This window comes from Alligator mississippiensis, chromosome 2, assembly GCF_030867095.1.
Source record: "Alligator mississippiensis isolate rAllMis1 chromosome 2, rAllMis1, whole genome shotgun sequence".
NCBI lineage: Eukaryota > Metazoa > Chordata > Crocodylia > Alligatoridae > Alligator > Alligator mississippiensis.
Window position 1 is genome coordinate 202,336,392 of NC_081825.1, and position 12,753 is coordinate 202,349,144.

General features: G+C 40.7%; 1 protein-coding gene across 10 annotated transcripts in view; it reads right to left on the bottom strand.

Moving 5' to 3' along the window:
- Positions 1-12,753, bottom strand: part of PPFIBP2 (PPFIA binding protein 2) — a 208,705-nt gene that overhangs the window by 32,513 nt on the left and 163,439 nt on the right. For 9 of the 10 annotated variants that reach the window (XM_059722700.1, XM_019476847.2, XM_059722697.1 and 6 more), the window contains 3 exons: positions 6,861-6,969; positions 4,163-4,195; positions 2,187-2,248 (listed from right to left, as the gene is read on the bottom strand). In XM_059722700.1, the coding sequence (XP_059578683.1) occupies positions 2,187-2,248; positions 4,163-4,195; positions 6,861-6,969 (204 nt within the window). The remainder of the gene's footprint in view (positions 1-2,186; positions 2,249-4,162; positions 4,196-6,860; positions 6,970-12,753) is intronic. The other variant, XM_059722696.1, reaches the window with a different exon arrangement.

Below are 12,753 nucleotides of genomic sequence, written 5' to 3' on the forward strand. Positions count from 1 at the left end.
AGACAGATTGGAGTTATCTTAAATTTGTTCTCTCCCCCAGCATTGCAGTGGGCTAAGTAGTGGCAGGGAGACAGGTGGCAAAGGAGTCAAATGGCCTTGAAGACACAAGGGGACAATGTTGGGCCACGGTTATGGGGGCAGGAGGTGGCAGCAGTTGCAGCTCCAACTTCAATTCCAAGCCTGGGTCGGGGCGGGAGTTGGAACCTAAGCACCATCCTGCCCCCTCTCTTCCCTCCTGCACCACTCCCCATAGCTGAATCCAAAGCAAGGGGCTTTTTCACACATGTTAATCCCCATGTTTTGCACTTGAGTAAATACAGAATTACTAGCTAAATGTTACTGTGGTGTATGACACTGCACAGAGAGATATGTCTATGCTGTAGTTGTTGACTACAAATGGGGGGCCATTTCCCAAGGAGGGAAATCAGAGAGGACGGTAGGATATTGGGTGTCATCCTTACTTGAGAGGTGTATTAACATTCAATTCAGACTGACAGGAGGAAACTCTTCCTCATAGGTATGCAATTTAAATTTCATGCGAAAAGCCAGTTCTCCTCTGCAAGGTATCTGTTGAATGTCTGTACAGCTCTCTGTTTGTATAGACTTTTCTCCTGGCACAGATGGAAAAATCTCTATGTGGCCTATGTTTATGCTACACTGCAGACAGAGTGATCACTCAGTGTATTGTAGACATACTCAGATAGAAAGGAGAAGTTTGACAGGTAGGAAGGGGAGCAGATGATATTGATCCTCCTCACAGTCATTGAGTATTTAGGTAAAACAGGCTCATAAAAGAAATCCCGCTTCTAGCCTAACCAAGAATGCAGCCACATCTCTCCATGAGAGAGGACAGATTGTGCTATCCAGGCCAAAAATAAAAATATGTGTTTCATGTAAAATTCAAAACAGCAGTATCCAGCTACTTGAAAATAAATTAAGCATCTGACTACTTCACTTACTGTCCTAAATGGCAAATGAAGTCATTTGAATTTAAATCATTCTGAGAGTGTTTTCTCTCAGGAGGAATGTTTTATTTTGCAAGACTACACAAACAGGCAACTCTGAATAATACACATAAGTACCCCTGGGCTTGCCACTACTCCTCTGTTTAAATACTTTGCAGTCTCTAATAGAACAGCCATTCTATCCTTATAAACACAGCCTCTGATAGTAGAAGTGGGCTAACATATTTTGCGTTCCTTTTAGGATACAAAACATCACACAGACTTGTAAGAGCTCTGCCAGAAGATAATGCCACGTCTTATTGCCCAGATGTAATTTTTGGCTGTTCTGAGAATTAAAGCAGCACAGCCTGCTATGAATCACATTCATTTATGAGATGCTTAAATCTCTAAAATTATCAGTTACCCTTTCAGTGCTTCCTGCTTACAGCAACAAGCCATATGGGGGGATGCTTTTGGATGCCATTCGCTTATACCTTGCACATACTGCCACTAAAATTTTAGCGATGCTCATCATGGCCTGGACAATTACTATTATAGTGCTCTAATTTTAAATTTATTAAGAACAAAAAATCCCTCAAGGCTGAATTCTCTTGCAAAAATACGCAGCACTTTTTATACAATGGATCTGTAACCAACTTCCCAGAGAAGTGGTGCTGGCTCCTACCCTGAGGGGTCTTTAAGAGGAGGCTAAATGAACACCTTGCCAGGGTCGTTTGACCCCAGTACTCTTTCCTGCCATGGCAGGGGGTAGGACTTGATGATCTGCTCAGGTCCCTTCCGAGCCTACCAACTATGAAACTATGAATCTGAAGCAGGTCAAATACTGCAATGCTCTTTCTTGGCAGTGTTCAGACCTTGTGCTGCGCCTAGGACCTCAGTTTCAGCTTTAAAAGACAATTTTGACTCACTTCCTATCATACAGGGAACTTGATTCAGATTTTATAATGGAAAATTGTGTGGGAAAGTTGTTGATAAGCCATAAACTGCTGCTCCAAGATTACTAAATCTTGCAGGCAGAAAAGGAGGAATGAACATAAAACCCTGGACCTCTGCTTCTCAGATGAAACAGCTTGCAGAAAAAGTAGCACTTTATAAGTGCTGTACCTTGGCTGGTGAGGCAAGGCCAACCCAGTAGGTCCCATAATCCCATGTAAAACTCTCCAAGTCACAGCAATTTTGGCTATACAGATATGGACATGCTAACTCATATCATTATCTCACCTTTTCTTCATTTGCCACCAGTAACGATTCCATTCCTATCTTCAGTCGTTGGACTTCTTGATCTAAAATAGTTTTAAAAGGGCAAGAAAAAATATTATTATATTTAATATGTAAGATGGCAATTCTGTTCCATTCTATTTTGTTTTTTTGCATGGCCTGTCAGCGTAGGATCTGAGTGCACAAAGCATAATCTAATTAAGGCTAAATGGTGACAAATAATCACACTTTTGGGGAGTCTCTTCAAACGACAATTTGGCTTTCCAAGTGCTGTGTTGTTAAAAAAGATGTTTCTAACCATACAGTATTTTTAGTTTTTGAAAACAGAATACACAGTATTTTATTTTCTTAATGGTTTAACTGCAAAAGTTTTGGAACATATTTTCTGAAATATTTGAGAAACTCCTCTATTGCACAGTTTTTGGAAATAATTTGAACTATCAATGAAAGAAAATAAATTCTCCTCACTGGGAATGTAGTTTATGTGAGATATCTGGAAGCCTAACTCTCAATAGAGATGATAGACTACAAATCAGAAAGTCTGACAACCTACAGTAATACTTTACATTCTTTTGTAGTGTCCATTGCTTAAAGATTTTCATAAACTGTTAAAAACGTTTCTAAATTTGAATATCTGAGAGCAACCTCCAACAATAGCTAATACAGAACTGTACCATACATTACAATGCAACATGTGTAGTTGATTTCTGTGAGTTGCAGTCAAAAAACTCTTCCACAAACCTGTCTCTGAAAATTTATGTTTGTAAAGTGGGACTTCTTAACTAGTGATAGGCCCAAATCTGCCATTGATTCTCCATGTACAGTTTCCACTGACTGTCTCTATACTTTACACTGCAGCAACCAAATCTAGATGGTCAAGCAGAACACTAATTGTGTTATATCCACCATTGACATCACACAATGGACACACTTCTAGACTTTCAAATGCAAATATTCAGTTTACAAAAAACTGTGCCATCAGTTCTCAAAGATGGCAATGAAATGTAATGCTTAAGTAAATGGAAGGCTGGGGGAGGGACAAAGAAAAGAAAAGAATTAGTGTTGTAAAAAGTCTTATTAGTTAATTTTTTTACACCGAATAGCTAAAATACTGAGCATTTAACTTCACGTTCAAATTGTAAATATTTCTTCCAGTTACCCTGAAACCCATACATCTTCCAATGGCTGTACTATCACTAACACATTTAAGAAAAGTCAATGTTATGTTAAATCTATTGCATACATATTTCTTTTGCAAAAAGTAGCATTTAGTCAACGTGTGACAGGCAGTAACAAAGCCAAATCAAAACTAAACAAATGCAAAAACCAGCAGGCAGTAAGCAAGCAATCAGACAGATTTAAAGAGAAAGCCATACATTTTAAAAAGAAAAATAGCTTTAAAAATCACTGTTTACCTAATTTTCATTCATCACTGTTAGATTTTAAAAGGACAGGTATCAAGGCAGGTGATATCTAATAATTTTAAAATAAATTTAATTCACAGTGCTTCAAAAAGGCTTCAAACAAGACTGAATGAAAATGTATTTCCTTACCAAAATGTTTTCCCTTTTACCACACTGGTGAAAAGAACAGTTAAACATGCTTTTGAACACAGCCATCTCTCAAAATCCACAAAAGATTTTTTTTTAAAAGGTAAGCATACTAGCTATCACACAGACTTAACACGCAAAGATCAAATTTTAGGCCTTGTAACCTTGGAAGTGTCCCTTTAAAGTCCAACATCTGATTTGCAGACCTGTGAGATTTTTTTCATATTTGTTTGAAATAATAAATCTAATTCAAGATTGAAGCAGTGCCAGTAGCTGTCTGCTTGCTGCAAACAATGAAAGCAATGTCTTATAAATATTATAATGCAGCAGCCAAATGTAAACAGACATTGAATTATTGCTGCAGAAGTGCATTTTAGCTATAATTTGTGTGTGAAAAGGAACAGTAAGATAGTGAATCTCAAGGCTTACGTTTCTCTTTTAGCCTTCTCCTATAAACTTCCTCTACGATGGTAAATGGTGAAAGTCAATAAAGTATGTAGAAAAAGCACAGATTAGATAAAAAATGCAACTTCATAAGAATATGCACTCAAGCATAATAAACAGACCTTGACATTATTATTCTTGTCTGTCTCAGTAGATGACCTTCAAGTTTGATGTCAGCTATATTTTCGTAAAGAAGATGTTACTATGACTGTGTACCATTCCATTCAAATATACCCTGACCACAATACTTTGCTTACACACTTTCTCATTGGAATCAAGGAGATGTTTACTGCAGACAAAAAAAACCTCCTGAGCTTTTGATTCTTTGATAAAATGGCTAAGATTTTTTTCCTCCAGGATATTTAAAATTCTTTGGACATCCCAAGGGAAAAAAAAAATCATGTTCTCTTAACTGAAAACAATTTTTTTTCCATTAACTGTTAAAGTTTCATAACATTGTTAGGGAAAATATATTTTCTAGTAATACATGCAAATCTTGAACACCCAACATGCACAAGCTCTGCATTTGACTGAAACCAGCATCACAGACTCCATGTGACAGATTCTAATGTGTGTTAGAACATGGACTGAAAGAGCATTTACTCCAGCAAGTGATGTATAATAAATGGCGAGACTGTGTCCATTTCTGGTAGAGAAGACAGAGAGCTTGTTTATTCAAAGAAGCTCATTAGCAATAAGCCAAGGTATGAATTACCATGCAGTAAGTACAAAAGGCAGACTGCAAGGCAGGGTGGCACATCTACCCTTCTGCCTGATTTCCAACTAACTACCTCTGTCTATTCTATTGCCCAGCCTCCTAAGTGGTATTTTTGCATATCTGCACTGTGGACATATGTGACTACATGGCTCGTGTGCATACACAGTAGGCTGTGCACTGGTCAGTAGCTATGTGGCTATGTACGCTTGTACACTGGGCATAAGTCCTGGGAAAAAAAAAAAGGAGGAGGACCCTCCCAAGTTTTAGCACGAAAGCTGTGTGTTGATGGTACTCATGCTGGAAGTAGAGACCTGGGTTTTAGGTAACCCTCACACAGAGGGTGTTTGAACCTGTTTCCCTGACTTCCTGGCACAGTGCTTTGAAGTACCATACCAAAGATCAGGAATTAGCCAGTCCTTTCTTTGGCACTCCTTTAGAAGCTGAGCCATTGCAAACTGCGTATAGTAGTTTTAAGATAAATTGGATGGAAAACAGTGGGGAAGTTTCTCTTCCATTTGGAGCAATGGTTCCGGTATAACCCTGGGTTTGCTCCTTTCAGGAGCAGCATCTATCTCACTGAACCAACCTCTAGTTCATTCTCTTCCTTCTGGATCCACTTACCCCACACTCTTAACTGCTCAGGGAAGTGGGGACTGAGAGAGGCCTAAAACTCAGGTCTCCTGCTTCCTGAGTGAATGCCCTAAGCTCTCACCTACTGGGGCTAAAACAAAGGGAATCTCTCCTCCCTCTCATTGGGATTTTGTCTGGCTACAATTCTGTGACTTGCATACATAGCTGCAAATCTGCCAGTCCAGTACATAGTATACTGAGCATGCACAGCAGGAATATAAACACTTAAGTGTCCACACAACATGGATAACAGAGGGCAAACTGTGGATAAATGCTGAGAACACTACTTACATGGCTTGTTAACTGTTATTCAGGTACATAAAAAGTAACAGAATTTGGATTTAACTGTCAACACAGTGGATTAGCACAGGCTAGGTAGCGTGTTGTAAATTCACATCCCATTTTATTGTGCACTCATTTCATTGTGCAGTGATTCAGCAGATATCACTTGAGCTATGTGAAGCATTGAAAGGCTTCACAGGCCCACAGCATCATCTCTGCTACATCCCAATATTGATGAAAATGCTGTTGGGACAACCCTCTGGGGAATTTTGATGAGTTTGGCTGAGAATGGAAGGGCAGTGATTCACGGCATCACCTGTTCTGTGTGGCACTGTCTGATATTGATCACACAGATTTAAGACATACTGGACTGAGCGTGAGATGATCTGGAATGAGAGAGTTATGTTCTGGAAGGTTTGAATAGCTAAAGCGTACACATGGCTACTTCTATGAAGCGATAAAGAACATTTTAAAAGCAATTGGAAACAACCTTTCATAAAACTTTGAAGTACATTCTAAAAAACAATATTGTTATAGGGATTACATTAGATTAGATTAAAACAGAGCTCTCAATTAGAAGTTTCAGCGCTGTGCAGATATCTATTTTTTGTATTTAGTGTTTCAGTAGATCACCCTTCCCTGCACATTCCAGGAAAAAAAAATCCTAGTTGTACTGTTGTGTGTCCTTGGACATGTCTACACGTTCATTAACGTGCCTTAGATACTGAGCACTTAGTTTAGTGTTTGCTTAATAAAGTGCTAACTAAATGCACGTAACTAGAGTTAATGCACAGTAGCACTGGTGCATGGTTATTTTGTGATGCTTACTGCACATTAGCCTAATAACACTGCGCAGTAGTCTATTAGCATGGTATTTAACCACCACGCTACTGCGCGGTGTTATTAGGCTAATGTGCAGTAAGCGCCTCATGTAGATGTGCTCCTTATGTTACTTTAAATACTGAGCAGTTGTAGCCCCACTGAACTAAACACAAACATTTCTATTTCAAGCTGTGATCCACTCCCCATTCCCTCTGCCCAATCTGTTTTTACCTCTTTCTGCAATCTCATTGTGTGCTGACGTCCTAGCGAGCTGACTCTGTAAACGTTCAATTTCCGCATCTTTGAGAGCCAGCTGCTCTTGAAGCTGGGCAATTTCAGCCTGTAAGCATGCAACAGAAATTCAGAATAGGAGTATTGCTGATCCTTTTCCTCCCTCAAAACACTCACATCATTTCACTTTGAATGGTGCCTGGTCCCTGATACAGAGTCGTTTGTAAGCATTACATATGCACAGAACCATAAGAATGCCACCAACGCAAGGTAAAGCTCTTCCTTTTACAGGAATGCATTGGTTCTCAATAGAAATTAGCTCAAGGAAAGAATGCCTTGTGGTGATGGCATGATTTTAAGGATTCAGGACTGTATTATCTGGTCAGATATGACCAGGCTGTGTCCTTGTTAAGTAAACCAGGAACTGAGAGAGAGAATTTGTGGAAGTTGTTCACCCTACAGCATACATAAGGCTTTGACTAGTTTGGCAACATAGTGTGAAAAGAGAATTCTGAGGATTGTGAGGCAAGGCAACCCCAAAGCAATAGTTTATTTTCCCTAAGTTTTGGAAAGTTGCCCATATCTTTGACAAGTTTTCTGTTTTTCACCATAAATACAGATGACTATTTTGTTAATGTTAATTATAGTTTGGAAGAGATATAGCACTTACTATTTTAACATTTCTATTTCTATCACATTTAAAAAAAATCAACCAATAGAGTGACATTGTCATGAATTAAGAATCTAATAAGTTTGGCTTCTTTTCTCAAACACATGGTAAAATTATGTTCTCTTTCATATTCACATATTTTTTCTTGAAAATATAGCCGAAACAATGAGTAGTTTGAAAAAACAACTATCCACAGGAGTGAAAACACAGTAAATTGATCCAGACCATTATATTTCAAGCTGTCCATCTGAGTGGGTAATATCTCCAACATTGAAAGACGTCGAAAATAAAAAGGGAAAGAACCACTGGGCTGCCAAGATGGTAACAGGGCAACTCCATTATTTCATTAGTCTGTCTAAAAGCAGCTGGCGGAACACACTTCATTATTTGAGAAAGAAGCTTCAAACTGTGTGCATTTTGCTCAGTGAAAATATACTATGCGTTAGTTATAACATTTCTAACAGACAGAGAATTATAGCATCTTGCATTATGAGTCTAATATATAACAAGGCTCTCAGCATATGAATAAAATCCCTTGATTTGGTGGTCAGGAAGGGAAGAGGTTTAGATTAGTAAATGACAAGATATTTGACATGAAGGAAGCAGACAGCTGGATGGCAGCAAAGGTTCAGCACTTCTGCCTGCCATTCCTGATGGAATATAAGAATCTAGTTTAAAATATATCTCCGGAATGGCTACCATGCTTCCCAGTGACTAAGTAGCTTTTAATAACTCAGACATGGATCTGTTCCAGTTTTTCATGTAAGAAGTGGAGCAACAGGAAGACATAAGTGCAAACTTCCTAATATCAGATGTAGACTTCTCTCTTACACCTTATTCAATCTCAGTTTCTCCTGAACACTCAGCTTTCAGTTCTCACTTGAGTTCATGGTATTTTTATAGTTAATTTTCCACTTCCTCTAGGCCTGCCCTGCATTTTGATTCTTTGCCATCCCCATATCCTTTCCCACTCATTTCTATCCAGTAGTGGTGGGAATTATTTTTCTGGCTGCCTAGCAGCTTAAGGATTTTGAAAGGCAAAAGTGGAGGGGTTGTGGGAGCAGAAGAAAGAGAAGATAAAAGGAGGAAAAAAAAAAGAAGATAGCTTATTATCTTCTTCTTTTCCTCCTGTTATAAATGGATATATCTATATCTATATCTATCTATATTCTATAGATAGATATAGATATATATATGTAGATTCAACAGACACTATTAAACATTCCGATGCAAGTTTATGTTTAATCTATATATATCTATCTATAGAAAGGAGGAAAAAATAAGTTAGTAAGCTATTTTCTTCTGCTTCCCTCCTTTTATCTCCTCTTCCCTCTGCCCCCACAACCCTTCCCCTTTTGGTTCTTAAAATCCTTAAGCCCCTAGGCAGCCAAAAAAATAATTCCCACCACTTCACAGGACATTTATTGTCCAGGCAGATGAGAAGAGACCTATTTTTTTCATAGAAAATTGTAAATATAAATAATGTATAATGCTAAATATAAATAAGTTAATGTATTAATTCCTCTATATATACATTCACCCAACACAGACAGTATAAATAATTAATGAATTTGTGTTAACAAATGTTAATTAATGAGGTCAGTAATAAACATTATGTCTAAATTAAGCTATGATTAGTGCAAACTATATGTTTTTTAAATAATCTGAAATCGTTTTGCAGGTTCTGATCACACAAGAGGAAATTTACCCAAGCAACTAGTCCTATGAATGCTAAATGGGGAATATTAACATAAGAGGGTATTTGATTCCAGCCTTACAGGGAGAATATACTTAGTACTAAAAGACTCCTTAATCTGGCAATGTAAGGCTTAATGAGAATTGATGGCTGAAAATTAAAGCCAGATAAATCCAGATTAGAAATAAGATACAACTGTTTAAACACAGACTGTGGGTAACAACTGGAACAAACTGCAAAGCAACAAGGTGGTTTCTGTACCTACAGATGTCATGAAGACTAAAAATCTAATCCAGATAATGAGATAAGACTCTCTAGTCCTTGTTTAGATCATATTTGGCTGAGCTGTGTTAGTCTGAAGTCAGGTAGAAGTTAGTCTGAATTCCAACTAACTTGGCTAGCTACCTGTTTCTGTTAATGGACAGCACCATGCCCAGCCAAATTAAACAGATCACAATTAGACCATACGTAACACAGTCCAGTCAGTGGATGAATTCTTATTTTGCAAATTCCTGTTCAAGTTCATTTTTAAAAATGTCATCGTTTCGTAGTTGGTAAGGCGGAAGGGACCTGAGCAGATCATCAAGTCTGACCCCCTGCCATGGGCAGGAAAGAGTACTGGGGTCAAACGACCCCAGCAAAGTGTTAGTCTAGCCTCCTCTTAAAGACCCCCAGGGTAGGAGCCAGCACCATTTCTCTTGGAAGTTGGTTCCAGATCCTAGCCACCCTGACAGTGAAGTAGCGCCTCCTGATGTCTAGTCTGAATCTACCCTCTGTCAGCTTGTGACCGTTATTTCTAGTCACTCCTGGGAGTGCTCAGGGGAACAGGGACTCCCCCAAGGCCTGCTGGTCCCCTCTGACTAGTTTGTAAATGGCCACTAGATCCTCCCCCTCAGCCTTCTCTTGTGGAGGCTGAACAGGTTCAGGTCCCTCAGCCTCTCCTTGTAGGGCCTGCCCTGCTGCCCCCGGATCATGCGGGTGGCCCTCCTCTGGACCCTCTCAATGCTGTCCACATCTCTCCTGAAGTGCGGTGCCCAGAACTGGATGCAGTACTCCAACTGTGGCCTGACCAATGCCACATAGAGGGGGAGGATCACTTCCTTGGATCTGCTTGAGATGCATCTGTGGATGCATGACAAGGTGCAGTTGGCCTTCCTGACTGCGTTCCCACACTGTCAGCCCATGTTCATTTTGGCATTAGTAATGACTCCTTTTCTGCCTCTGCACTGACAAGAAGGGAGTTCCCCAGCCTGTAGGTATGCTGCTGGTTCTTCCACCCCAGGTGCAGCATCTTGCACTTGTCAGTGTTGAAACCCATCCTGGTCTCATCTGCCCACCCCTGTAACCTGTCTAGGTTCGATTGCAGCCTATTTCTCCCTTCTAGCATGCCCACTTCTCCCCACATCATTGTGTCGTCTGCAAATTTGAACAGAGTGCTTTTTACCCCATTGTCCAAGTCACTGATGAAGATGTTGAACAGTGCAGGCCCAAGGACCGAGCCCTGTGGGACCCCACTGCCCACATCCCACCAGTTCGAATAAGACCCGTCCACCACCACCCTCTGGGTGCGGCTCTCCAGCCAGTTAGTGACCCATCGGACTGTGTAGGTGTCAATGCCACAGTACCCTAGTATTTTAATGAGAATGGGGTGAGAGACAGTGCCGAAGGCCTTCCTAAAATCCAGATAGACTACATCCACTGCTACACCTGCACCTAAGGATCTTGTGACCTGGTCATAGAAGGCCACCAGGTTGGTCTGACAGGACCTGCCTCTAATGAAGCCATGTTAGTTGCCCCCAAGCATAACCTCCCCTACTGGCCCCTCACGGACATGTGCCAGGATAATTCTTTCAAAAAGCTTACCCAGGATCGAGGTAAGACTAACTGGCCTATAGTTTCCTGGGTCCTCCTTCCTCCCTTTTTTGAAAATGGGAACCACATTGGCCCTTTTCCAGTCCTCTGGCACCATGCCAGAGCACTATGAGTGCTCATAAAGCCATGCCAGGGGTCCTGCAATGACCTCTGCCAATTCCCTCAGCACTCTGGGGTGGAGATAGTCAGGACCAGCTGATTTAAATATGTCCAGTCCCTCCAGAAATTCCCTGACTAGGTCTTCACTGACCCTAGGCCCGGGTGTGCCTCCCCTGGGGCTTACGGTGTCCCGGTAGTGGGGGTGACCCAGTCCCTGCTCAGAAAAATGGAGGCAAAGAAATTGTTGAATAGGCTAGCTTTGTCGTCTGGTGCAACGACCAGATTTCCTAGCGTGTCTTGCAGAGGTGCCATGTTACCCGGTACCTTTTTTTTTACCCCATATGTATTTAAAAAAGAACTTCTTGTTGTCCTTGATCCGGGTAGCTAGTTCCAGTTCCATCTCCACCTTGGCCTTCCTGACCGCCCCGCTGCAGCCCTGAGCAACCGAGGTATTGTCCTCCCTGGTGATGGCCCCTCCCTTCCATTGGGTGTACGCCTCCTTTTAGCTAGTCTAAGAACAGCTACCCTGAGGTCACCAATGGAATATCTAGGGAGGTTAAGGTGTTCTGCCATAGACCTGCATGTGTTTCCAAAATTGATGTCAGACTGATGTTCATTCATTCTGACATGTAGAGATTGCCCTGCCTGTCCAATGTAGAAAGCAGAGGGGCGTTGTAAGGCTGATGGTGTATATGAAGCAGGGAGAGGTGCAGATGAATGAACCACTGATATTATTATCTGTGTTATTTGGTCCAGTGATGATGTGGTCTGTGTTATGAGGGGCCACAGCTTGAATTTGGGGCTATTGTAAGGTCTGGTGACTTGGTGGGAATAGGAGGTAGCTTGCTGATCAAGAGATGATGTTTGCAGTTTGGGGGTTGTATGTAAGCAATGACACCCTTGTTCCCCATGGCTATCTTGAGACAGTTATCCTTTTCAGGAGGGGTTGGAGGTCATTAATGATGTGTCCAAGCTCAGGGCTGTAAGTGATGACTAGATAGATTATGTTGTTCTTTTGGGATTGGGGCTGTAGCAGGTTGGAACAAAGTCTGTGTCTGGAATTACATGGCCACAGCTTTGGTATTTTATTGTAATTGTGGGAATTCCTGCTCCAGATCCTCAAGATGTGTATCCCAGTTGGTGAGATCAGAATAGATTTGGCTGTAACAGAGCATGGCTTAGATGATGGATCTAGTGGTGCGCTTAGGGTGGTATGTTGGTGTGAAGGTAGCTGTGGCAGTCAGTTGTTTTCCAATACAATGTGGTGGTGGTATAGCCATTGCAAACCTTCACTGTGGTGGCTAGGAAATGAATTTGCTTGGTAGAGTATTCCAAAGTGTGTTTGATGGCGGGGTGGAAGATTGGATGCCTTTCTGGAAGATATGCTTTTGTCACAAGTTACTACAGCTCAATAAAAGAAAGAAAGTGGGTGAAATTCTTTAATATACAAGAGGTCAGACTAGGTGAACTAATAGTCTTTTCTGATCTTAAAAACTATTAATGCTGTTCATGGGGTAAGGAAACACTATTAAGCAGCACCGTATTTTTCCTTCCTA